Raw genomic sequence first — 24,796 nt, forward strand, 5'->3', positions numbered from 1 at the left:
GCATCAAACATCATTCCTTCCCAACTCAGCATTTACATCCCATCACTTGCTCTGTTAGTATGAGGCATCCAGCATCGTTTAATCCCAACTCAGCACTCACCATCCCTTCGCTTGCTTTGTTAACAAGAGGCATCCAAAATCATTTAATCCAGACTTGGCACTCACCATCTCATCGCTTGCTTTGTTAGTATGGGGCATCCAGAATCATTTAATCCTGATTCAGGCTCACCATCCTATCACTTGCTTTGTTGCATCCAGCATCATTTCATCCCAACTCAGAAGTGAGTGTTTCAGTCCCACCACTGGCTGCCTAAGTATGGAGCATCCAAAGCCATTCCATCCTCACCTAGCTCTTAATTTCACTCCCAGCCTGGTTTATTTTCCTGTTCCTCAAACCCTGAACTTTGGGTAGCATCATTGGAGGTCTTGGTTTCCTGCTGAAGGTTTTAATTCTCTAAATTGTTATAGCTTCTCATAATTTACTAGGCTGATATAATTGTTTCCTTACTTTTTAGGCTTGTATGAAATAGATATAAGAATATAATACAGGCCTAATTAAGTCATGCAGATTTTCTAGGGGGAAAAAAAAATAAGACCTGTGAAGTAGACCCGAAGTTTATGGGTTGTCATATTTCCAGTCCATCTGTGATGACACTGACGCCTCATCTTGCCCCACCCCAACAGGTAGCTAAGCGGCCAACGTCAACCCCTCCACCCCCTCCACCTAGACCTCATCCCGGTACAGTCACCATCACCGTCCCCGCCTCACCTGTAGAGCCAGATATTAAGGTAGGTGACATTCATCTTAATGCTTTAATGTCTGGTTGGAAGTGTGTGTTGCTGTTTTTTAAATTTAAAGTTGGTATCTCCCATTTTTCCTGTTACTTTAAGTTGGTATTCGCATTTTTCCTGTTATCATAAGTTGGTATCTCCCATTTTTCCTGTTACTGTAAATTGGTAACTCACGTTTTTCCTGTTCCATCCATCCATCCATCATCTAATCCTACTTTGCCCCATGAGGAGTGTAGGAGCCAGGGGCTAGGAAAGTTGGTCCTGGCATTTAAGATGAGATTGACCAGCCTCACTCATCCCTGAGTGGCATTACGTGATCAGTAAACACCAACCACCCCTTGGATATAAACCTTCACCGGCTCAATCCGATTGGAGAACCTTTATTACCCACTAAACCACCAAAGCCAAAATTTGGTTATATGGTTACCACCCAGCGTAGTAAATGGTTTCTGGTGTACAGGAAACCATTTGGCTTGTCACTCAGTGTAGAGTCACCCACAGGCAAAAGGAAGAGGAAAGTATGAAGGAAAGAAAGACACAAGAGGGAGTGTAAAGTTTACTGCAACCAAATTTTCATATATGAATGTGTGAGGAAAGCAAGGTATGGAGGTTGAAGAAGTTTAGGAATATGAAATGAGTTGGTAAACTGTGTATGGAGAGCCACATGACAAGGATTGCATCCTTTGTTCAGCATAATAGTCAACAGACATGCCTTCTAACAAATGTCTGAGAACCACATATCATCATCATAATCATCATCATAATCTTGACCTTTTTTCCCCCCCACATTATAAAGGGGTGAGGCAGTATCCAAAAACAAGGAAAGAGAAAGTATGAAATTGGAATAACTATTACCAGCATGCCCAGTGAAATGGGCAAGACAGCCATTCACATCATCAAGCCCCAAAATCCTGTCTCCACCTAACAAGCTATTGGAGATGGCTCTTGCTTGTGAATTTGAAAGGCTTGGATGATATATAATCGATCATGTAGCCATTTCACTGGGGTGTTTTCATAGTGCTTTCTCTTGCTGTTTCAGGATTGTACCTTATTCCACTGTAGGCAGGAATTGGTACTGAGGTGGTCATGATTAGCTACCACCATTGGTGTTTACATGTCAACTGATTTAGTATATTGTTATTACTGAATGTGGTGGGTCAGATTGCAGCTGCTCATTTACTTTTTGCTCATGTGTTAGGACAATTATCTGTTTGGTCGTGTTTGTGTGTGTGTGTGTATGTGGGGAGGGAGTTATGGTGCAGTTCATGATCTTGATTAGTAATGTGTGGGTGGTGTCTGTGCAGAAGTTTCTGAGGTTTGATCCAGGAATCATAGGAAAGTGTGTTTTACATATTTACATGTAGGAGTGGGTTTAGTCACGGGTTTGATAAATTTTTATCACATAATGGTGTGACATTGAGAGGACTCTCCCTACATGCTAAGGGATCTTTGTATGCAGCATGTGTTAGGAGTGTAATGCCGTATGGTAGTGAGACCTGGGCAGTGAAGGAGGAGGATATTCATCAGCTCAGACATACAGAAATGACAATGATTAGGTGGATGTGTAGTGCGTCACTGCGTCCAAGGTCTGGGGGGGCTGGGTTCACAGTGGAAGAGTTGAGAGGTAGGATGGGACTGGAGTGTATTGGTGTTGTGATGAGAAGAGGTAGATTGAGATGGTTTGGACATGTGGAGAGGATGGAGGATGATAATTGGGTGAGGAAGGTGAGAAGTGTTAATACAGTATTGGGGGTGGGGTTATGAGGGGTAGACCGAGAAAGACATGGGACAGGGTCATTAAGTGTGACCTCAGGGTTAAGGGACTGAACAGGGAGGCTGCAATGGATCGTGCAGCATGGAGAGCCACCATTAGGTGACCAAGGCCAATGCATGCAAGCATGTTGGAGCCTTTAAAAATGAAAAAATGAAAACATAATGATGTTTTGTTCCAGATGAGTGGTTAAAAAACCATAATTTAAATGTATGTAAGGAGAAGGATAATGCCCTTGGAAGAGGAAATTTAGCAGCATAAGCTTTTGAACCAGATTATGAATGTAGTGGAAAGAATGTTGGAAGTTTTGAAAAGGGAAAGAGTGAATATTGATGGGTTACAGTTTGGTGTGATGCCAGGCAAATGGACTGCTGTAGTGGAAAGAATCTTGGAAGATATGAAAAGGGAAAGAGTGAATATTGATGGGTTGCAGTTTGTTTTGATGCCAGGCAAATGGACTACTGTAGTGGAAAGAATCTTGGAAGATTTGAAAAGGAAGAGTGAGTATTGATGGGTTACAGTTTGGTTTGATGCCAGGCAAATAGACGGCTGTAGTGGAAAGAATCTTGGAAGATTTGAAAAGGGAAAGAGTGAATATTGATGGGTTACAGTTTGGTTTGATGCCAGGCAAATGGACTGCTGATGCTATACCAAGGGTCTGACAGCTTCTGGAAAATCTGTAGGAAGCAAGTGAGAGTTGCACTTTGTTGATTTGGAGAAGGTCTTTGACAGAATGCACAGGGAGGTGGTAAAAAGGGCAGTGAGAAAGCTTGGGATTGAGGTATGGTTGGTAATAGTGATTATGGCAATGTATGAAGGTGCTCACTCCCAGATGAGAGTAAGCGCAGGTTTGAGTGATGATTTTTCCCTGAGCATTGCTGTGCAGCAGAAGTTGATTTTAAGCCCCATCTTGTTTATCATGGTGTTTGAGGCTGTCATGCATGACTTCAGAATCTGACTTCCATGGGGGTGTCGTATGTTGATGATCTGGTATGGATAACGGAGAATGAGAGGGTAGAAAAGGAGAGATTTGGGAAATTGAGAGATGAATTGGGCACAAGGGTTTGAGAATAAATGTTTATAAAACAAAAATGATGATATCTAAGACTTGTGACCATACAGCCATAGCAAGAGGAGTGTGGCCCTGCACAGTTTGCCATATGGATGAGGAAAGTACTCTCCTGAGATGTAGTGGTATTAGATGTAGTCTGCAAAATAATGCTGATTAGGAGAGGAGAAGAGATGGAAGTGTTTTGATGCATAGTTAGCTATTAACAAGAATTTAAAGAAAAATATAGTAGAAACCATAGTGAAATTGTGGAGTACAAAATGAGAAAATAAGAGGGAAAGGGAAGGGAAAACTTAGTGTAAAAAATGTCAGTGAGAGTATCCAAGGGATGGAATTAGCAGTGAAGTGTATGGTCATTTGTATTTGTATTATAAGTAGAGGAAATGAGTCAGGTAGCAACCAGAAGGCATTTTGAAGGAGAACTGAGGTGACATGAAATAAGTGTTGATGGAAGGTGAGTAAAAATAAAGCAAACCGAAGAAGATAAGGTGGGAGAAATACATGTGAGAAACATTTGTATCCAGTTTCAGCCGCACACATCCAACCCTTATTATACAGCAAATTACCAGCAGTAACTAAGCCATTTTCATTCCATTGCACAGAGAACCAAAGAATTACAGTTTGGCATATAATGAACCAGAAGGGTATATAATTGTCTTGCTTGTGTTGGATGAAATATGGGGGAATTTCCAGTCTTATGGAAGGATTGTTTAGGGGTGATTGTTGTGTAAGGAGGGTGTTAAAGTCTAAGGGAATTTCCGACCTTGTGTAAGAATTGAGTAAAGGTGAATGATGAGTGAAAAGGTTATTTAAGCCTAGAGAAACTTCAGACCTTAAGGTGGACTTGTGTAAAGATGATTGTTGTTTGAGGAGGCTGTTAAAATGCAGGGAACTTCTGACCTTACGGAGGATTGTGTTAAGCTGATTGTTCTATGAAGAGGTTGTTCTGTGAAGAGATAGATAAGTTTAGTTACCTTAGCCAAGTGTGGTGAGGTAATGACATGCTGCTTTAGTTTTCTTTCTTCTCTCACAGTACATGTCTGTTCTTCTTTTTCCTGTCAGACTTCTTTTTGGTATCTGCTTATTGAGGATCATTATGTCTCTTCATTATATTCCCCATCAATGTAGCATTTTTTATTGTTTTATTACTCATCCCCATCTAAAGAACTTAATAGAAAATAAGTTATACGGTAGTCATCACCACCCTACTAATACTTGGAGCTTGATTGTACAGACAAGAAATGAAAACCCCCAGATAATCAAAATGTTAGCCACTTGGCTGAAGAATACCTACGTTTTATTTTTGGGGGGTTAAATCAGACAATTTTACTACTCTCAAGAGAAACCAGTGACAACAGAAATGTTTTGCTGTCATGAGTAACGATTTGGTGGAGGATAAAGAATTTTGTATTCTGTTAATCTGAAGACAGCTGGCCATTTTCACCTCAGAAGAACTCACCACAGCCAAAAGGTTAATGGCATGCCATGTGAAATGAGCCATCCATCCAGGCAATTATCATTTAGCCATGTAAAATTCTCACCTCATCCCTTCAGACATAGGTTTTTATTCTACTGTATTGATCACATTCTAAGTGGCTTTGGAGATTTTTACCACCTCAGCAATTTCTTTTGGATATTGCACCGCAATATCCGTTATGTATGTTGTTGAATCAGAGTATCTTGGTATTAAAACAATATAAATTACAGACAAAAGAAAAAAAAATCAGGGTGTAGTATGGAATATTATTATTATTATTATTATTATTATTATTTATTTATTTTTTTTTTTTATGCGAGGAAGAAGGAACCAAAGGCCATGAGCCCGCAGTAACAGTTCCCTCCAAGAGAAAAACAAAATACAATAGAGAGCCAAATTCAAGATCCGATCATTTTGAGATGCCTTGACACACTGCGTTTGAAAGACTGGAGATCATAGGCAGGAGGAAATACAGACAGAGGGAGACAGTTCCAGAGCTGACCTGTTGCATGAATGAAAGACTGGGAGTAACGGTTAACTCTTGCATTAGAGAGTTGGACAGAAAAGGGATGAGAGTTTGCTGCCAGACGGGTGCTACGCGCCCGTCGTAGAGGTGGAGGAATGCAAGCAGACAGTTCAGAGGAGCAGTGACCATTAAAGTAGCGATAGAAAAGAGATAAAGATGCAACAGTGCGGCGAAGAGACAGAGGTTGAAGGGAGTCAGTAAGAGGAGGAGAGTTAATGAGACGAAAAGCCTTTGACTCCACCCTATTGAGAAGAGCTGTATGTGGGGAGCCACCCCACACATGAGAGTTGTACTCCACACAGGGGCGGATAAAACCCCTGTATAGAGTCAACAATTGTGCAGGGGTAAAGAAAGAGCGGAGTCGGCTTAGCACACCCAATCTCTTGGAAGCAGATTTTTTTTGCTAAGTAAGAGGTTAAAAAGTCCCCCAAACCACTTAAAATACAGTTATTTGTACTGCAGTAGTCACAAGAAATTAGCATGAGACACTATCCAAATAGACCCGTTAGTTTGCATATGTATAGAAAGTCATAAAGGGAACAAAATAGAAAAATAGAGACATAACACTACCTTTGCATAGTGTGATGAGGGTACCACTTGTGTACTGCTGGTTAGTGATCCGTATATGGGTGTAATTGTACTCCACGTTTGGGATGGTAATATTGGGATGTGCACTTCTGGAAGATGGTGATAAGGAGGGAGGTTAATGGGGGGAAGGAAACTAAGAAAAAAGGAGAGGGGATCAAGAAATGGGAGAGGGTTGATGTGGAAGTGAAAAAGAGAGAAGAGGAAAGGTGATGGGAATAGTAGATAGAGAGGAGAAAGAGAGGGTAGAGAGAAGGGAAGGATAGGAAGAGTGTAGATGAAGAACAGAAAAGGGAGGTTGAGGGAAGGAAAAGTGACGGAGAGTGTAGATAGTGATGAGAAAGAGAGGGTAGAGGAAAGGGAAGGAGAAGAGCATAGTTGGAGAGGAGAGAGCAAAGAGAGGGAGAACAGAGAGTGGAGGATGGTACTGAGGGAATGGATGGATTGGGAAAGTGAAGATGGAGTGGAGAAAATGAGAGAGAAGGAAGGGAAAGGAAACAGAGGGAGGGCATAGAAAAGAGGAAAGAAAGCTGAACATTAGAAGGAAAGAGTGAGTATAGACAAAGATTGGAAAGAGGAAATTGCAGATGGAAAGGATAGAGGGTTGAGGGGGAAGGGAAAGGAAAGAAGAAGAGGGCATCGAGGAGGAGGAGAAAGAAGATTATTTTTTAGAACAGATCTTGTAGAGTGAAGAATTAAAGAAGGTTTTATCAGACACCTCTAATTTGAAAAGTCACCATGCAGAATGAAACTGTCTCAGTGGCATAACTTAAATGCAGAGGTTGTCATCATGATCATAGATGATGTTTTGAGGACATCAGTACACCAGGAATTTTGTTGTTGTTGATTCTGCTGCTGCTGTGGTAAATCTTGATCTGTCCGGCTAAGCAAACTCTTTGACTGCAGGTGGGCAGCTGCCTCTGTGGGGCCAGATTTAAAGCTCTAGAAGAAATCCATCCATCCATCCATCATCCAATCCTATGTCGCCCTGTGAGGAGTGTAGGAACCCGGAGCTAGGCAAGTTGGTCCTGACATTTAAGGTTGAGAGTGACCAGCCTCACTCATCCCTGAGTGGCATTACTTGAGCTAAAAACCCCAGCCACTCCTGATATAAACCTACACAGGCTCAGTCCGATTGGAGCACGTTGATTACCCACTAAACCACCAGGTGCCAAAATTTGGTTATATGGTTACCACCCAGCTTGTCACTCAGTGTAGAGTAACCAATGGGCAGAGGGAAGAGGAAAGAATGAAGAAAAGAAAAACAGAAGAGGGAGTGTAAAGTCACCTGTAGGCAGAAGAAAAAGGAAAGAATGAAGGAAGGAAAGACAGAAGAGGAAGGATGGAAGGGGGGAAAGGTCAGACACCCAAAGCTGCACAACATTTAGTGAGTGGATATTAAATATATATTGAATGAATTAAACCCACACAGTTTCAATATATGAGTAAATTTTTGTCATCATCATAATCATCATCCAATCCTATGTTGCCCCATGAGGAGCATAGGAGCCAGGGGCTAGGCAAGTTGCTTCTGACATTTAAGATGAGAATGACCAGCCTCACTCATCTCTGAGTGGCATTACGTGAGCAGTAAACCCCAGCCATCCCTCGGATATAAACCTTCACCGGCTGAATCCGATTGGAGCGCAATAATTACCCACTAAACCACCAGGCGCCAATATTTGGTTATATGGTTACCACCCAGCATAGTAAATGGTTTCCTGGTGTACAGGAAACCATTTTGCTTGTCACTTATTGTAGAGTCACCCACAGGCAGAAGGAAGAGGAAAGAATGAAGGAAAGAAAGACAGAAGAGGGAGTGTAAAGTCACCCGTAGGCAGAAGGACGAGAAAAGAATGAAGGAAAGAAAGACAGGAGAGGATAGAAGGAAAGGACAGACACCCGAGGGCAGCACTACATCGAGTGAGTGGATGGTGAGCGCCCCCACCCACCACAGTCCATTTTTGCAATTCACAGCACTTTGAATTCAAGACCCTAAATGATGTATGCTAGTTATGGGAGGTATGAAAGATTTTATGAGGAAAGTGGATGAAAATTTCTACCCAGTAGACCGTTTCCTTAACTTCCCCATTACTCATTCCTCCCTGCCCATTACCACTTCCATTATTGCAACCCAATCTGTAATTGGGTGGAATTTCAGGGTACAGTGAAGGTTAGCAGCTTCCTTTAACCTTTTCAGCTGGGTGATGTGTTTTTCCCGGTTATTCGTGCTACTTACAGATGATTTTTTAAAGCTTTAGTCTGCTCAACTGGGCTGGCTAGGTTATGGTGTTCATTTAAAAGCATTCATTTACATTTTCACTACAAGAGGTCTCCCCAAAGCCAAATAAAACCGCCGAGTTAGCAAGAAAAAATTAGAATGGATTGAAGGTGTTAACTCCCCTCATTACTCATTCTCCTCCCCGCCTCCCCATCCATCATTGCCACCCATACAGTCATTGGGGTGAATATTAGGGTACAGTCAAGGTTAACTGTTTCCTTGTTACATATCTGAGGCTACATGATTTATGAGGGTGTAATTGAGGAGTTGTGGTTGTTGGAGATGGAGGTGGGTATAGTTGGTTTTTAGTGATTTGTGGTATACATGCTTGATTTTTACACACACACACACACACTGTGTGTGTGTGTGTGTGTGTGTGTGTGTTTTGTTTCTTTCTTTTATTTGATCTTTACTTCTCTAACTACCTTTCTCTCCAGCCACCTGCCGTTCTGAATGAGGAGCAGTCCCACATTAGCCAGATAAAATCATCTGATGGTAGCAATAACAGAATTGGTTATTGCAGCGAAAGTTAACCTAAATTCATACCAAATTTTACTCTTTGTCAACACTAACATCTTAGTTCACAACCCAGCACGACCTTAAACATCACAGTCTTTTGTTGCGTTCACCACACCCTCACATTACGAAATATTAACTGTCTCACCATGCTGCTTTGACATCCCCTGCAAGGCTGCAACACAAGTACTCTTTCTCTGACCTCACCGACATTACCATTCAGCTACCACTACGCCTAATGCAGCACACTGCACTCAGCAGTAACTTTGCCACACTCCAACACACTGTACTGTACTACACCACTCTGACACATCTTGAATCGTGATTGCTATGTTGACCACACAATAAGATCTTGAATCGTGATTGCTATGTTGACCACACAATAAGATATTTCACATCAGCCCAACTCATTTATAATCTTTCACCATCAGTGACTATCTTACCCCACCTCTCTACAATATACACCACACTGCACTCCACTACGTCTTTGACAAACAGACTTACACTCCTTTAGTGAACATTAATTATTCCCCCCCCCCCATCACAACACTAGTGTGCCCACTACCACTAATCCCCTACCTTGCCATGCAACATGCCACCAGTTTTTTAGTTCACCCTACCCTGTAATGTACAGACTCTTAATGACCATTAAGTTGGTGCTATTTGATTGATGTTGTTACTACCACCGTGTATTACCACTTACCACACTACAGTCACTTGTTTCTTTCACTATTGCATCAGGTAATCAGTTATAGTTATTCTGCCTTGCTCCGACTGACCACTTTGCCCCCACACAGTGCCCTACTAAAGCAGAACAGTATATACGATAAGTGCAACACAATCCTTGTTATCCCCTCACAAGCTTACCGCCCAAACGATCTCTGCTTTAAATTCTACCACAGCCCCTTCTCACCCAGACCTTATCACACTGCTTCGTAGCATTCTATGACCACATCACACCAGCCTACCACCCCAGCACCCTTACCTACCCTACCGCCACGCAACAGTTGAATGCACATCACACCACCCATCACTCATGCCATATCAGCACTGTACAGCATCATATCCCCACAGCCACACCACACCCAACTACTCTAATGCCAAACCACACTACCCAGTAGCTCCATAACACGTCATGATGCCACCCTTCTTATAACCCTTTACTACTACTGCCCACCTCAGCTTGATCCAACCTAACTCATCTTAACCCAACCCAACCCAACCCAGTCTAACCTACCATAACCTCATACAAATTTCACTATCCCCCTTTAATTCTTCTTATAACCCCACTAGACCCACCTCAACCCCACTTGACTCTATTCATGCCACACCACCCCAGTCATATCTCCTCATTCCTTAATTCCTACAACCCATACCTGTGATGCATCCCCCTTTACCTCCACTACTTTTGACCCCCACCACCCTGCCTGTGCTACCCCTGTTATATCTTCGTGCTTCCCTATCTCTTTCTCTCCCTACTCTCCACCCTATCCCTACCTCCTCCTCCCTCCTTCCCTCCCACCCCTTCCTCTGCTGCCCCTCCCCCTCCCCCCAAGCAGGAGATAAGTAGACCACCGTAGTGACCATCCCTCGTGTCTGCCCCTCACTTCCTTACCGGGTGCTGTTGTGCAGGTCAATGTCACCCCTGGGGCTTCTAAACTCACCCCCCCCCAACCCACCCCTACACACACCACCACCACTCCCCTTCTTCCTCCTTACACACATACTCATTTCTTTCCTTGTTTGCCTTTCTTTCTTCCTTTCGTCCTTTTTCACTCACTTTTTCCCTTCTTCTTACATTTTTTTGGTTACCTTTTTTTCTTTGGCCTTATCTGCTCCTCTTTCTTCATCGACCTGCTCTCCTTATTTTTCTTTTTCCTTAAATTTCTTCATCTACTTTTACTTGTCTAGTCTTTCTTCACTCATTCACCCTGTTATTCACCCTTCTTCATTCTTATCATTACTTCCTTCCGTCCTTCTTTCACCTGTCCTCGGTACTGCCTTCCTAAACTCACCCACCTTCCTTTTTTCCTTCCTTCCATTCATTCATTCATTCATCTCTTTTTCCTCAGTATGCTCTCACCTGCCGTTCCCCTCATCTGCCATACTTATTTTCCTTCACCAACCTTTCTTCTTTACTTCATAACTAATTCAACCATCAGCCATTTACTCATTCTGCTCTTATTCCAACCTCTCTTCGTCCCCTGACTCACTCACTCATTCAATCCCCTTTCATCCAACTCCATCCCCACCCTTCCTTTTTCCATTTTTTCCATTCTCATATCCCCTCCCCCTTTCTAGATTTTGTTTCCGCATTTCTTCGGTCATGTATTCTTTGCTCTCACTTATTTTTTCTTAGTTTCTTTCTCTCACTGCACCTCTGTCCTTGTACCTCCTCCCTCCTTCCCTCCAGATCAACGTGCGGTTCCCAGGCATTAACTTTCCTGCCTTTTTGTGCCTTTGTACTCTCTCTCTCTCTCCCTCCTTCCACCCCCTTCCCCTTTCGTTTTTCTTTTCTTTTCTTCTCCCCTTCTTTCTTATTGTTCTGCTCCCTGTTTTTTTTTTTTTACCCCCCCCCTCTCCGTTCTTCCCCTTCACCACGCTCTCCTTCTCCAATCTGTGTCTTTATTTTCCATCCCACTCTTTCTCTCCCTTCATCCCTCTGTCTGCCTCTTCTGTTCCTTTCTTTTCCCTCCCCTCTCCTATCTTCTTCTTTCCTTCCCTCCCCCCTTTTTCTTCTCTCCCCTCCCTTTCCCTTCTCTTCTTTCTCCCCTTGTCTCCTTTCCTTCCCTTCCCTTCCCTCTGTCTTATTGTCCTTCCCACCCCTTCCCTCTCCTCTTCTTCTTCCCATCCCTTCCCTCTCCCCTTTTCTTCTTCTTCCCATCCCTTCCCTCTCCCTTAGTTTTCTCCTTCCCTTCCCCACCCTCTCCCTGTGTCTTCTTATCTTCCCATGCTTTACCTCTGCACTTTCCTTCCCTCCCCCATTACCCTGTAGAGCAAGCCCCTCCAGTCCTTTCGAATTAATTGCCACCATAAAAACCCCATTAATTACACCACAGCTCCCCCATGACCTCCACACCACCCATCCTCCCATGACTCTCTCTCTCTCTCTCTCTCGTTGGTTTATTATCCTGTTTCTGAATTTTCTTTTACAGAATTGGTAAGAGAGTTCTGATGATGATGAGAGTGATGACGATGGTGTTGATTGCACATTATCTTTACTCATGCTGTACTTCCTCAATCCATCACTTTTTCCCTCCCTCCCTCCATGCATCAGTCATCCTCCTTTCTCTCATCCCACCATTCATCATTATCCCCCTCCTGTTTCCTCCCGTCCATCATGCCTTCTTCCCCTCCCATGTCCAGTGCTAATAGCGATGGTGTATTAACAGGATGGTGTGGCGTAGTGTGATGTGATGTAGTGTGGTAGTAGGTCACCTTATGGTTAGTACGGTAGGGAAGATGCCGACCTTGTTCATCCTTCCCTCCTTCCTTCCTTATTTCCTAGGTACAGTACAGTGTTACGTATATACCCCAACCTTACCGTCCTCCCGCCTTGATAAGAGTAGGGTAGTAAAGCAGCAAGATCTTTCCCCCACCCCTGAGACCCTAATCAGTGGTACAGGAAAATAAGTAGAAAAAAAAACATAATTGCAGGATTAAAAAACCTGTAGGGATTATAGAATGGAGGAAGATAATACTGTGAGTAGTATTATATCCTTCATTACGACGTCAGTTTTCCTGTTTGATTGTAGTTGCAACAGTGCGATTTTATTCTGGTTAGGAAGAACCTTTCACACTTGGATGATTACGGTGATATACCTTAAATCCTTTACAGCGAGAGGTAGGTAGACAATTGATAGATTGATGGGTGGATAAATGTACATTTAGATCTACCAGTAGTGTTCTGAGAGAGAGAGAGAGTGTGTGTGTGTGTGTGTGTGTGTGTGTGTGTGTGTGTGTGTGTGTGTGTGTGTGTGTGTGTGTGTGTGTGTGTGAGGTTTGGATAGGCATTAATTAGTGAAAGTATAAAAAATACTCAAAGTGTAAATAGAGTAAGGATAGCAGTGCGCCCGAAACCAGGGGAACATGGCCGAGACAGTAAAACTACAAATGATTCTATCCCTACATTTATTCCCAGCACGTGCCATGGTCATGTAGTATAAGTGCACACAAAGTGTCATGTTAATAGTATAACTGTTAAGCACACATGCAGTACACAGAAATATGCCAAAAATATGCCAGTATTAAAAAAAAAAAAATGTAGGCAAAGGATTGCATGTTGTGTAACTTACAGTCCCTTGTCCCGTTGATTTTTGGCGCACTGCCATCCCTACCTCTTTATACATTTTATTAAATGTTTTTAAATACTTACTGATTTTTTAAAGCCTCCGAGTGAGAAAGTTCTTAACGTGTTTGTAAGTTTTTCAACGTGCTGTAGAGCGTCGTAGTGGTGAGGAGATTAATGAAGACTGACTAGCTCGCTCTAGTTCGAAAACTCTCTCTTGGTGAATGAGATTTTCTGGAGAAAGTAAGGAGAAGGAGCACTGAGAGCAGCACTCACTCGTAGTGAACCGTCTGTGACCGAACTTTTGACTTAGTTGTGACCTTAACCTTTGACCCATTGTTATCAAACTTGGAATATTTCATCCTTGTGTGACCCTGAACACCACAGTTAGGATCAAAAGTTTTTAAATTGACCTAGACTTTTGTCCTGTCGTTCTCAAAACTGTAGTTTAATCTGTGGCTGACCGTAAATCATTCCACTAGATTTGGACCAAATTGAATAACAACTTTTTTAGTTAAAGGGACGAAAGTGTGACGCTTATCATAAATTTTGACATTGTTTTCAGATTTGGAAAAAAAAAAATCAGATTAAAAAAAAAATAAAATAAAAAAAATAAATAAAAAAAATCCCTTTGCGTACCCCTTACCCCTCTACCAAGTTTGGTCTGTATCAGGTCAAGACTGTAAAAGCTGACTTATTCCTGACCTGTTACTTTTGACCTTTTTCTGGCATTATCTGTTGTGCATTCGACCCAGGGTAGACTGAAGCTTAAACAAAAAATATAATAATAACGTGGACCTGCTGTAAGAAAGAAGACGAAGAAGCAGACGAAAAGTTTGGAGATATCGGGATTTTTATTTTTTCGATTGTTTGAGCATGTTGGCGTTATGTTTTAGTTTAGATGTTTTAGGTATAGGCGGGCACTAAGGCTGGATGCTTAAAAGAATTTAATACCTCTGTGTTTGGGTTTAGGAAGGATTATATATGTTAATGAATATTGGCGCTTCGGCGACATCCCCATTGAGTGTCAACAAACATTCTTATAACTCTCAGCTCCAGGCAGGCAGATTAGGCATGGAGGCAGGTATGGTAGGTAGGTAGGCAGGTATACACTCAGTCAACTAGAATATGTTAGAAAGTAGACAGGGAAGAAGACAAGGTTGTTAGGCAGGCGATCTGAGGTAGGTAGGGCAAGTTTCCTTATCTGTTGGAGAAAATTGCATAGCATCATCCAGAATTAAATACACGATACGTCCATGGCTGTGAAAAAGAATTAGCCTTCCCTCCACCCACTTCTGCCATATTTAGGCCTCCACATCCTAGTTTGGAGGGCTACTGTGCTTCCCCCGTTTGTTTGTTTATTCCAAACGCTTGTTGAGATAGGCGCCGTTCCTTTATTTCTCGACCAGTTTGCTTCAGACGTGACACATGTGTTCCTTGGGTCATTAGCACCGACACCATTATCTTTTTCTTTTCTTTTTTTATTTATTTATTTAATTTTATTTTTTTACTGTGGTCAGACGTCAAACCGTAATAACAAGTGAATTTTGACACCGTGTTTTTGTATGTTCATTAATGATTACACAATTTGCAGAGAAGCTTATCAGTGTATTGTAGTTATGTGGAGACCATCTTGCATTACCCTGATGGCAGTCTCTCTTTTTTTTTTTTTTTCTACATTTATATCCTTTCTCAGTTTCCCTCTTCCAACACTCCTCTCTCTCTTCATCACTTCACATCTCTCCCACTATCCTTTCTGGTTCGGGCTGTTTAACTGTTCCGTCTCATTTCTTCTCCCATTCTCTCATCTCCAGTGTTTTTCATCTCTTCATCTCTCCTGCTTTCATGTATCGTCCTGGTTCCCCCCCCTTTTTTTTTTCTTTTCCATTTAGCCATCAGTGTGCAACTCCCATTCTCCACTTTTTTTCTTCTTTTTCATTTTTCTCTTCATCTTCCCCATCCCATCTACTAACCACCCTCTATCGTCAGTCAAGCCTAGTGTGTTGCTGTGGTGATGATGATGGTGTGTTGCTGTGGTGATGATGATGGTGTGTTGCTGTGGTGATAATGATGGTGTGTTGCTGTGGTGATGATGATGGTGTGTTGATGTGATAATGATGGTGTGTTGCTGTGGTGATAATGATGGTGTGTTGCTATGGTGATAATGATGGTGTGTTGCTGTGGTGATAATGATGGTGTGTTGCTGTGGTGATAATGATGGTGTGTTGCTATGGTGATAATGATGGTGTGTTGCTGTGGTGATAATGATGGTGTGTTGCTGTGGTGATAATGATGGTGTGTTGCTGTGGTGATAATGATGGTGTGTTGCTGTGGTGATAATGATGGTGTGTTGCTATGGTGATAATGATGGTGTGTTGCTATGGTGATAATGATGGTGTGTTGCCTTGGTGATAATGATGGTGTGTTGCCTTGGTGATAATGATGGTGTGTTGCTGTGGTGATAATGATGGTGTGTTGCTGTGGTGATAATGATGGTGTGTTGCCTTGGTGATGATGATGGTGTGTTGCCTTGGTGATGATGATGGTGTGTTGCTGTGGTGATAATGATGGTGTGTTGCTGTGGTGATGATGATGGTGTGTTGCTATGGTGATAATGATGCCAGCTCTCCATCCATCCCATATGCAGGTCAGCCGTGGTCCTGTTCCCTTAGCATGTCTCTAGTTCATCAACCCCTCACACCTCTCTGCCTTCCTCACCCCTATCACGTGCCGCCCCTTAGCACGTGTTGATCATGACCACGTGTTCCATGTTGGCACGTGTTATTGTGTCTTTACCATGAGTTTATCTAGTTTAGGGGAATAAATCTTCAGTGAAATGACAGAGTGAGTTTAATTATTCGTGGGCTTAGGGAGATTGAAATATTGAAGTATTGGAATTGTGTTACAGAAATGGTGAAAATAATGAAATAGTTGGAAGCAGGGATAGAGGGTGGTGTTGGACGGATAAAGGTGTGTGTGTGTGTGTGTGTGTGTGTGTGTGTGTGTGTGTGTGTGAGAGAGAGAGAGAGAGAGAGAGAGAGAGAGAGAGAGAGAGAGAGAGAGAGACTAACTCATCGACGACGCCTTTTATATTATTCTGGCTACGTTTGCACAGATGTCTTTCTTTAGGATGGAATTACTGAACATAGGGGATTGGATACGTCTTCATTGGCCTCTTCAGTACTGCATATCCTTCCTGAGTTAAAGGCAATCGAAATGTAGCAAGAATAGCGTAAAGAAACATTGTACAGGATGGATTAAAATGGTCAGTGTGAATACAAGGGTGACCGAAGTGTGTGCAAATGGGTCTGTAGATTTGGTGGCTTGTTTTTGTGGTACGGTTGTTCACCTTTGTTTCATAACCCCACACACATCACGCATAACGCACTAATGCCCACTGACCAAACTGGGAGAAGGGGGGGAGGTAGAAGGAGAGAGGGAAAGATGTGTGTGTGTGTGTGTGTGAGAGAGAGAGAGACCCCAAAACAGAAAGTCTGGTTAAATATTCTATCCTTCGCCAGCACTGTACAATTCCGACCCGGGACACTCAAACCACTAACCCACTTTCCCCACCACTTCACCACCACACCTTCCCCCAATTGCCTCCTGGAATATAACCACACACACACACACACACACACACACACACACACACACACACACACACACACACACACACACACACACACACACACACACACACACACACACACACACACACACACACACACACACACACACACACACACAGACCTGGCTGCGGTGGTTATAATGGCTAGGTTGAAGTAGCTGGGAGGAGGAGGAGGAGAGAGAGAGAGAGTGGGGGGGGGTATTAGTGTCTGCATGTGCTTATATATCGTATGTTTTTATACTGTAGGCCATATTTGTATAGGTGTGAGGTGTTTTGTCTCGATTTGTTCTTTAATATTCTTCTTTTGGTTCATTTTTCTTTTCTGTTTTTAAACAAAATGAAAGTAGAATAAATTAGCCGTTTCCTGTGGTCATTCACGTTTACTAACAGTTGAAACCAAACCCCCACATATCACTGCTTGAGCACTTTAGTTTTTATTTATTTATTTTAACCAGGCGGAGATATGCGTCGTATTGCAGCTTCTTTTCCGTCCTATTGCAGCATATTATCTCTTCTATTGCAGCATATTCTCCGTCTTATTGTAGCTTATTTTCCGTAGCTCTGGCAGAAAAAGACAGTGCAACAGCTCTTTGTACTGTCCATAGCACTTCTTTGTGACTAGTGAGAAATATTATATACTAGTGTTCATCTCTTGTCACAGCACAGTACTAGGAGGAGATGGTACTTTTTACGCCGAGTTGAAGTGAATGGAGCATAGCACTGAACCAGCCACCTTGAAGTACGGTATGCTAGGGCTGTCTCCATCCTATACTTTTCCTATGACATTCAGTTCGTCAAACTTTGTTCCGATTCGGTCGTGTGTGTGTGTGTGTGTGTGTGTGTGTGTGTGTGTGTGTGTGTGTGTGTGTGCGCGCGCTCTATAACCTAAGGCGTCCATGTGAACTCGCTCGCGGCCCCACTGCTCGACGTGACCACACACACACACACACACACACAGGGTTACAGACAAAAAAGATCCTTACAAACAAAAACAGCGATTACACACACACACACACACAGGGTTACAGACAAAAAAGATTCTTACAAACAAAAACAGCGATTACACACACACACACACACACACACACACACACACACACACACACACACACACACACACACACACACACACACACAGGGTTACAGACAAAAAAGATCCTTACAAACAAAAACAGCGATTACACACACACACACACACACACACACACACACAGAGGGTTACAGACAAAAAAGATCCTTACAAACAAAAACAGCGATTACACACACACACACACACACACACACACACACACACACACACACACACACACACACACACTGTTGCCATGTACGCCACCTTAGCTACCCCTTTGTGCCCATGACCCCACCGCCTATCCCCAGCACACGTCACACCACGACCACACACACCATCCTATTAACTACCCCCGTCCACCTCCACCCCTCCTCCTACCCTCTCGCTTCTCGTTCCTCCCTCCTCTCTTCCTTCACTTCATCCGCTTTTGTAATCGCCCCTTCCTTTGTTTCACGCGTTTTTTTTTTTTTCCCCCTGCCTCCGCTGTGTGTGTGTGTGTGTGTGTGTGTATGTGTGTGTGTGTAAAATATGCACATACATATACTGTATGTATGTATAGAAGGTGAGAGAAAAGTTTGGCAACATAGGGGAGGGGACTTAGGCTGTCACAGGATATTCTCAGTGTGACGCCCATCCTGCTTATTGCTCACTAGCAGGACTTTCCTAGTGAGTATGGGCATGTCGTAGGACTTTGGCTGAATGCAGGCGCAGATGTCGATAATTGTCTTATTCAGGTATCCTTTTTTTTCTTATTCACCCATAGGCTTACAGAGATTTGACTTTCTTTGCATAATGTTTGCGTCCCTGTTTGGTTCTTGGGAGAGTGGTGGTGGGATTTTTGTTGGAGTGGCCGTGTTTGTGGGTGATAGTGTGTGTGTCATTAAGGCAGCCACGACAGGGTGCAAGTATGCGAGAACATTTGACAGGACCTACCGTCGTTGCCTCTAAAATGCCCAGCCCCGCAAGGAATTGAACCCCGTGCAGGAGGATTGGTAGCCGCACTTTTGACAGTAATTAAATGCTATGGAGACCAGTTTTTCACAGGTTTCTTTATGAATGCGTCCACTGGTAACCTCGCCATGACCTTACCCTTGCTTCCTCCTCCCTCCAACTCCTAGTACCCTCTCATCCTCCCCTCAGTACATTATAACCCCCCTCCCCCTTACCCACTTATTTACCCCCCCCCCCAATGGTTACACCCTTATGCGCACACACGCCACGATACGCCACATATAAGGGGAATTGTTTTTACATAGCCATGGTAGGACTTTTGCTTTCTGCTTTTTTTTTTTTTTTTTTTTTTTTTTTTTTTTTAACTCTGCTTTTAGCCATCACACCACGACGGCTCTCCTTTTTGCAAAATAAAATAAATCTTGCAGTACCAGAAGTAAAATGCAAGCCTCATACAAGGAATGCGTTTGTGAAGGTTTACTTTGACCATTATTGAAACATTGCACTTTAAAAACCGCTTGACAATAAAGATAACCAATTTTAAAAGACAGTCACACTGGGAGGGTAAATTCTGACTTTATTTATTTTTGTATTTTTTTTATAAGAATTGTTTGTGTATGTGGATAATGGGAATGGAGGTGTTGGACCATATTTTCTTGGCACTGTGATGATAGTTCTTCCTTGAGACGTATATTTTTTCTCGCTTGGAGATTCAACCCACCCCTTGTGTTATCTATAATCGTTTCAGTCCGGTGACCTATTATTGTACTTTATAATTGTTACTCTCAGTTTATTTCAGTCCGCTTAAGGACCTCGTAGTGAAGGGCTAAGCGAAACTATAACCCCATATGTCTGTAAAATTTCCTCCGAGTTGAAGTTTGTCTGGAGATAGCAAAAATAAACAGATAAAAATAAAATAACCACATCGGAGTGAAAGGAGTAAGATTAGGAAATGCTTTTTGTATGTCGAATTTCCTTTGGGCCACACACACACAAAAGAGGTATTTCATCAGGTCACCTTTGCAAGTAATATACATCCACACTGAACACCCTGAACACACACACACACACACACATACACACACACACACACACACCAAATAATGCCAAGTTTATACGGTTCTTGAAGGTGTGACAGCAGGAAATTCACCCACACGGTAACACGGTAAAACCAATCGTTTAACACAGTGCTTAGTGATGCGTGTGAGATGGGTGGGTAGGGTGTGGGTGTGGGTGAAGGTTGCAAGGTGGGTGGCTGTGTGGGTGTGCATGTATGTATAGGTGTTGTGTCGTTGGACGTGTAAGTTCTGTGTATGTGTGTGTGTGTGTGTGTGTGTGTGTGTGTGTGTGTGTGTGTGTGTGTGTGTAACGCCCCATTAAAAGAAATATATCGGTGTGCTCACATAGAACACAGAGAAAAGGAGAGTGGTTTAATGAGTGTGTGTGTAGTGAGGAGTGGGTAGGATGATGATGAGGAGGAGAGGTGGAAATTAATTCTGGGCTAAGTTGTTTCGTATACTAACAGCTTTTTTCTTTTAATTCTGTCTTTTTCTGTATTTACTAATTTATGCTACCTGTGTTACCACCATATATATATATATATATATATATATATATATATATATATATATATATTACTGGGAAAACTTTTGTAATAAACGAACTGAGAGATCAATGGTATACCTTGGACTGCAATAGGATCTTCGTATTTTCAGTGAAATCGAATAGTAGTAGCGAAATTAACATGAGGATTAGACAACCTAGTGAAGGGGTCAGAAGTTGGATCAAGAATGAATGACTAATTAGGGATGGTTACTTGGATGCATAAACTTCGGAAATATGACCTCCGACAGTAGATAGATTGATGTACACAGTTGGTATGTCAATTTATAGGGAATTACATGCAGACTTAATAGTTTAAGGTCAATTATATATCTTTATCACAAACCTTGTCATATTGTAGCCGCGCCTGTCTGCCAGATATAGGCCAACCGACATGCTGATTTTTTCCCCCCGAAATGAATAGGGGAAAAATGTTTATATTCACCATAAAGGAATTCAGGAAAGTCAGTAATATATATGAATATGGATTCCTCTGTCACAATTATTTGAAGTTTTCCTAAGAGCATTTTAAACACCAGGGCATAATATATTAAAATGTTTTGATACTGGGAATAGAAGTGGGTGGGAGTGAATTTTATATTTTACGACTGTCACCTCTGTATGGGATGATTTATGCGGGGAGAGGATGAGCCCTTGATGCATGTGCAGTTAATCATGTGTGTGTGTGTGTGTGTGTGTGTGTGTGTGTGTGTGTGTGTGTGTGTGTGTGTGTGTGTTAAAGCTTTAGGGTCTTGGTACATTAAGCATTTGTGTTGGGTGAAAGTGGTGTGGGTGTAGGTGGGGGACATTTTGGGTGTGGGGGTCTTAGAGTATGTGTGTAGGGGTGGATGTGTGATTTGTGCAGGGGTGTGTTAGGGACGTATTATTATTATCCAATTTTAAGAGTTGCTTCTCTTATAACCCTGTCAGTACGATGATACCTCTTTTTATTTTCCACATGATTTTATTGACGGTAGGAGAAAATTTAAGAAAGGATGGGTTAGACGTAGCCTTAAACAACAACTTCATGTTGTTGTTGTTGTTGGCTCATTTGAAACGTGAGCCCGGTGAACTGCAGGCTAAAGTTGTCCTCCTCTTGCAGTCTACTATCTTTCGTGGGAGTGGGAAGTAGGTGAGGAACGTTTTTATAACCAGGTAATTGAGTCGCGCGGCTTTATTTACCACCACACGAAGGCTTCCCTATTCCAGCACCAACTCCTTACATACTGCTGTTAAATAGTACAGTAAATAAAAATGGTGAATAAAATTGTCCTGAGGTAGTGAGAATAAAGTAATAAAGCAAAAAAGACGTCTAGGTGCTGAAGGGGTCCGGGAAAAAAATAATTGATTACTACAGGTTGGTCCATTCAAGGCAGCCTCTACTTTTTTAACGCTTGTCTAGTTGATTTTTTTTTTTTTTTTACCTTGACTTCATAAAACCAGCAGTCTTATATTTGCTTAACGTGTGTGTGTGTGTGTGTGTGTGTGTGTGTGTGTGTGATTAAATGCTTTCAAAGGTAATGTGTACCACGTACGTACTGTGTGTGTGTGTGTGTGTTGGTACTTTCGTGGATGATTATGGTCGGTCTTTAGCTAGGCGGAGGGAATCACGTGATGAATATGAGTGAAGGAAGTGTAAAGTAGAAGTTTGTGGGTATAAATAGAATTACGAATATTAATAGACATCTGCTAATTTGTACTGCATATATGTGTATGGCTGGATAAGTTTATTAAGAGGAACATCTGTATCTTTAATTGTATCAGTATGTAAGAGGGCCATCACAGGGCCACCTCTTCTCAGGGACGTTGATAGCCGGAATGTACCCCTCCTCATGCTGGCCAGGTACGAAATAGACGAGTGTTTACAGTGAGAGCGGTGAAAGTTGAAGTGATATCCTGGTCATGTGTGTGTGTGTGTGTTAGTTTCTATCCTGTATGTCATCTGGGAGCCGACTGAGTGCGAACATATGCATGCACCCTACCAGCACGCACTTTAAATGTCCTCAGTGACTGGATTTGAACCCATACTAAAAGAGTTTGTGATTTCTTGGGCCAGTGAAAGTTAGAGAACGTTGATGGAATGAGAGTATGTGAGAAAATAACTTAAGTAACTGAGGATTGTTCATTGGGTGCGAGATGAGGAAAGGGTACAAACGGTGCGCAGTGTGACTCATACACCTGTACCACCTATTACAATAATGGTGGTAGTTGGGATGGTGATAGTTGTGGTGGTGGTAGTTGCGTTGGTGGTAGTTGCGATGATGGTAGTTGTGATGGTGTAGTAGGGTGGTGGTAGTTGGGATGGTGATAATTGCGATGGTGGTAGTTATGTTGGTGGTAGTTGGGTTGATGGGAGTTGTGATGATGGTGGTTGTGATGACGGTTGTTGGGATGGTGATAGTTGTTATGATAGTAGTTGTGATGGTGGTAGTTATGTTGGTGTAGATGGGATGATGGTAGTTGTGATGATGACGGTTGTTGGGATGGTGGTAGTTGTGATGATGACGGTTGTTGGGATGGTGGTAGTTGTGATGATGGGAGAAACCGTGGTGATTGTAAAGATGAACTGTGACTAGAACCCCAGGATAGTTTCCTTATGACCATTGGGTTCATTTCCAGATGAGCCGAGAATCCCAAGAAAAAGAAGCAGAAAACGACAACAACAACAACAATTATACTGTAGTGATGATTTGTAGTGGTCATAGTCGTAGTGGGTTTGGTGGTCAGTGTTGTGGTGTTGCGAAATTGTGGCGATAGTGATGGTAGTTGTGGTGTCAGAATTGTTAGCGGTGGTATGGTCGTTGTGGTGATAGGGGAAAGTGTGGTGGTGATGTGTGGTAGGGACGGTGAGGAGAAATTGTGGTAGTGGTGATGGTGATAGTTGTGGTGCTAGAATTGTTAGCGGTGATATGGTAGTGGTGATAGGGAAAACATGTGGTGGTGATATGTTGTATAGACAGTGATGAGAAATCGTGGTAGTAGTGATGGTGGTATAGTTGCGGTGGTAATGGTTGGATCTGTTGTGTTTAGCGCCAGGTGGGTTGGAAATGGTTACGGCTAGAGAGGTTTTAATGGTGAGAGAGAGAGAGAGAGAGAGTAAGGGAAGTATAAAAGGAATACAGGAAGGAAGAAAAACAAAACAGAAGAAAAAGTGAAAAAAAGAGTAGGGGAATGGAAGGAGTGGAGGAACTGATGAAAGGGGAGACTACGTGGATGGAGCTTCTGGAGGAAAACGAAGTACAGATAATAGGAGAAATATTGGCCCATAACGAGGCAATAATAACAATAACAACAGTAATAATAATAATAATAATAATAATAATAATAATAATAGTTTGCAATAATCTACCCAGCGTGATTGTGAAAAGGATAGAAAGGAATATTGAGTAAAGGTGTAGAGGAAAGTAGGTGGAATGTTAGAAAGGAAGTGGAGGGAAGTGTGAGGGATTGGAGGAAAGAGTGCAGACAAAACTGATACAGGTTGTGGAGGTGTTAAGAACATTAGCCGCGTCTATCAAAGTCTAGCCTTACAGACACAATGGCGCCTGCCCCCCCCCTCCTCTCTCTCTCTCTCTCTCTCTCTCTCTCTCTCTCTCGTTCTTGTTTTATTTTCTTATTTACATGATTGTTTCCTTCCTCCCTCCTTCCCCCCCTTCCTTCCTTCTTTCATTCCTTCCTTCCTTGTGTGTGTGTGTGTGTGTGTGTGTGTGTGTGTGTCACTTTTGTCCAGTCTTTGTCTTTCATGCTCAGTACCTTTACTTGTCCCTTCTCTTTCATATTTTCGTCACATTTGTTCCTTTCATTGTATTTTTTAATTTTGTAGTTATCCCTCATATTCGTCTACGTCTTGGCTCAGCTTGACTCCCCCATGTTTCGCTTAATTATTATGTCTGAAAATAGGACGGGAGAAGAAGGTGCTGTAGTGAAGTAATTAAGCTTTGTTCACTTTAACTTGACGTAAACTTCTCACCTCTACATTAATGCTAAGCCGTTACGAGAGATTAGCAGTTGTATCATCTGATTGTGAAGAAATGTTATGGGATGGAGGTAGAGCCGTATTATTTTCTTATGCATCTTTGAAAAAATGTTATGGAATGGAAGTTGAGCCGTATTATTTTCTTCTGCAGATGTGAAAAAAATGTTATGGGATAGAGGAAGAGCCGTATTATTTTCTTCTGTAGCTGTGAAAAATATTATCGGATGGAAGTAGAGCCGTATTATTTTCGTATACAGCT

At 42.3% G+C, this 24,796-nt stretch overlaps 1 protein-coding gene across 6 annotated transcripts in view; it reads left to right on the top strand.

The window, feature by feature from the left end:
* Pkn (serine/threonine-protein kinase N) overlaps nucleotides 1–24,796 on the top strand; it is a 724,111-nt gene that overhangs the window by 428,227 nt on the left and 271,088 nt on the right. For all 6 annotated transcript variants that reach the window (XM_080278058.1, XM_080278061.1, XM_080278062.1 and 3 more), the window contains one exon: nucleotides 685–789. In XM_080278058.1, coding sequence (XP_080134184.1) covers nucleotides 685–789 — 105 coding nt within the window. The remainder of the gene's footprint in view (nucleotides 1–684; nucleotides 790–24,796) is intronic.

The sequence above is a fragment of the Coenobita brevimanus genome, chromosome 72, assembly GCF_032717465.1.
Source record: "Coenobita brevimanus isolate Jiangsu-jjx chromosome 72, ASM3271746v2, whole genome shotgun sequence".
NCBI lineage: Eukaryota > Metazoa > Arthropoda > Malacostraca > Decapoda > Coenobitidae > Coenobita > Coenobita brevimanus.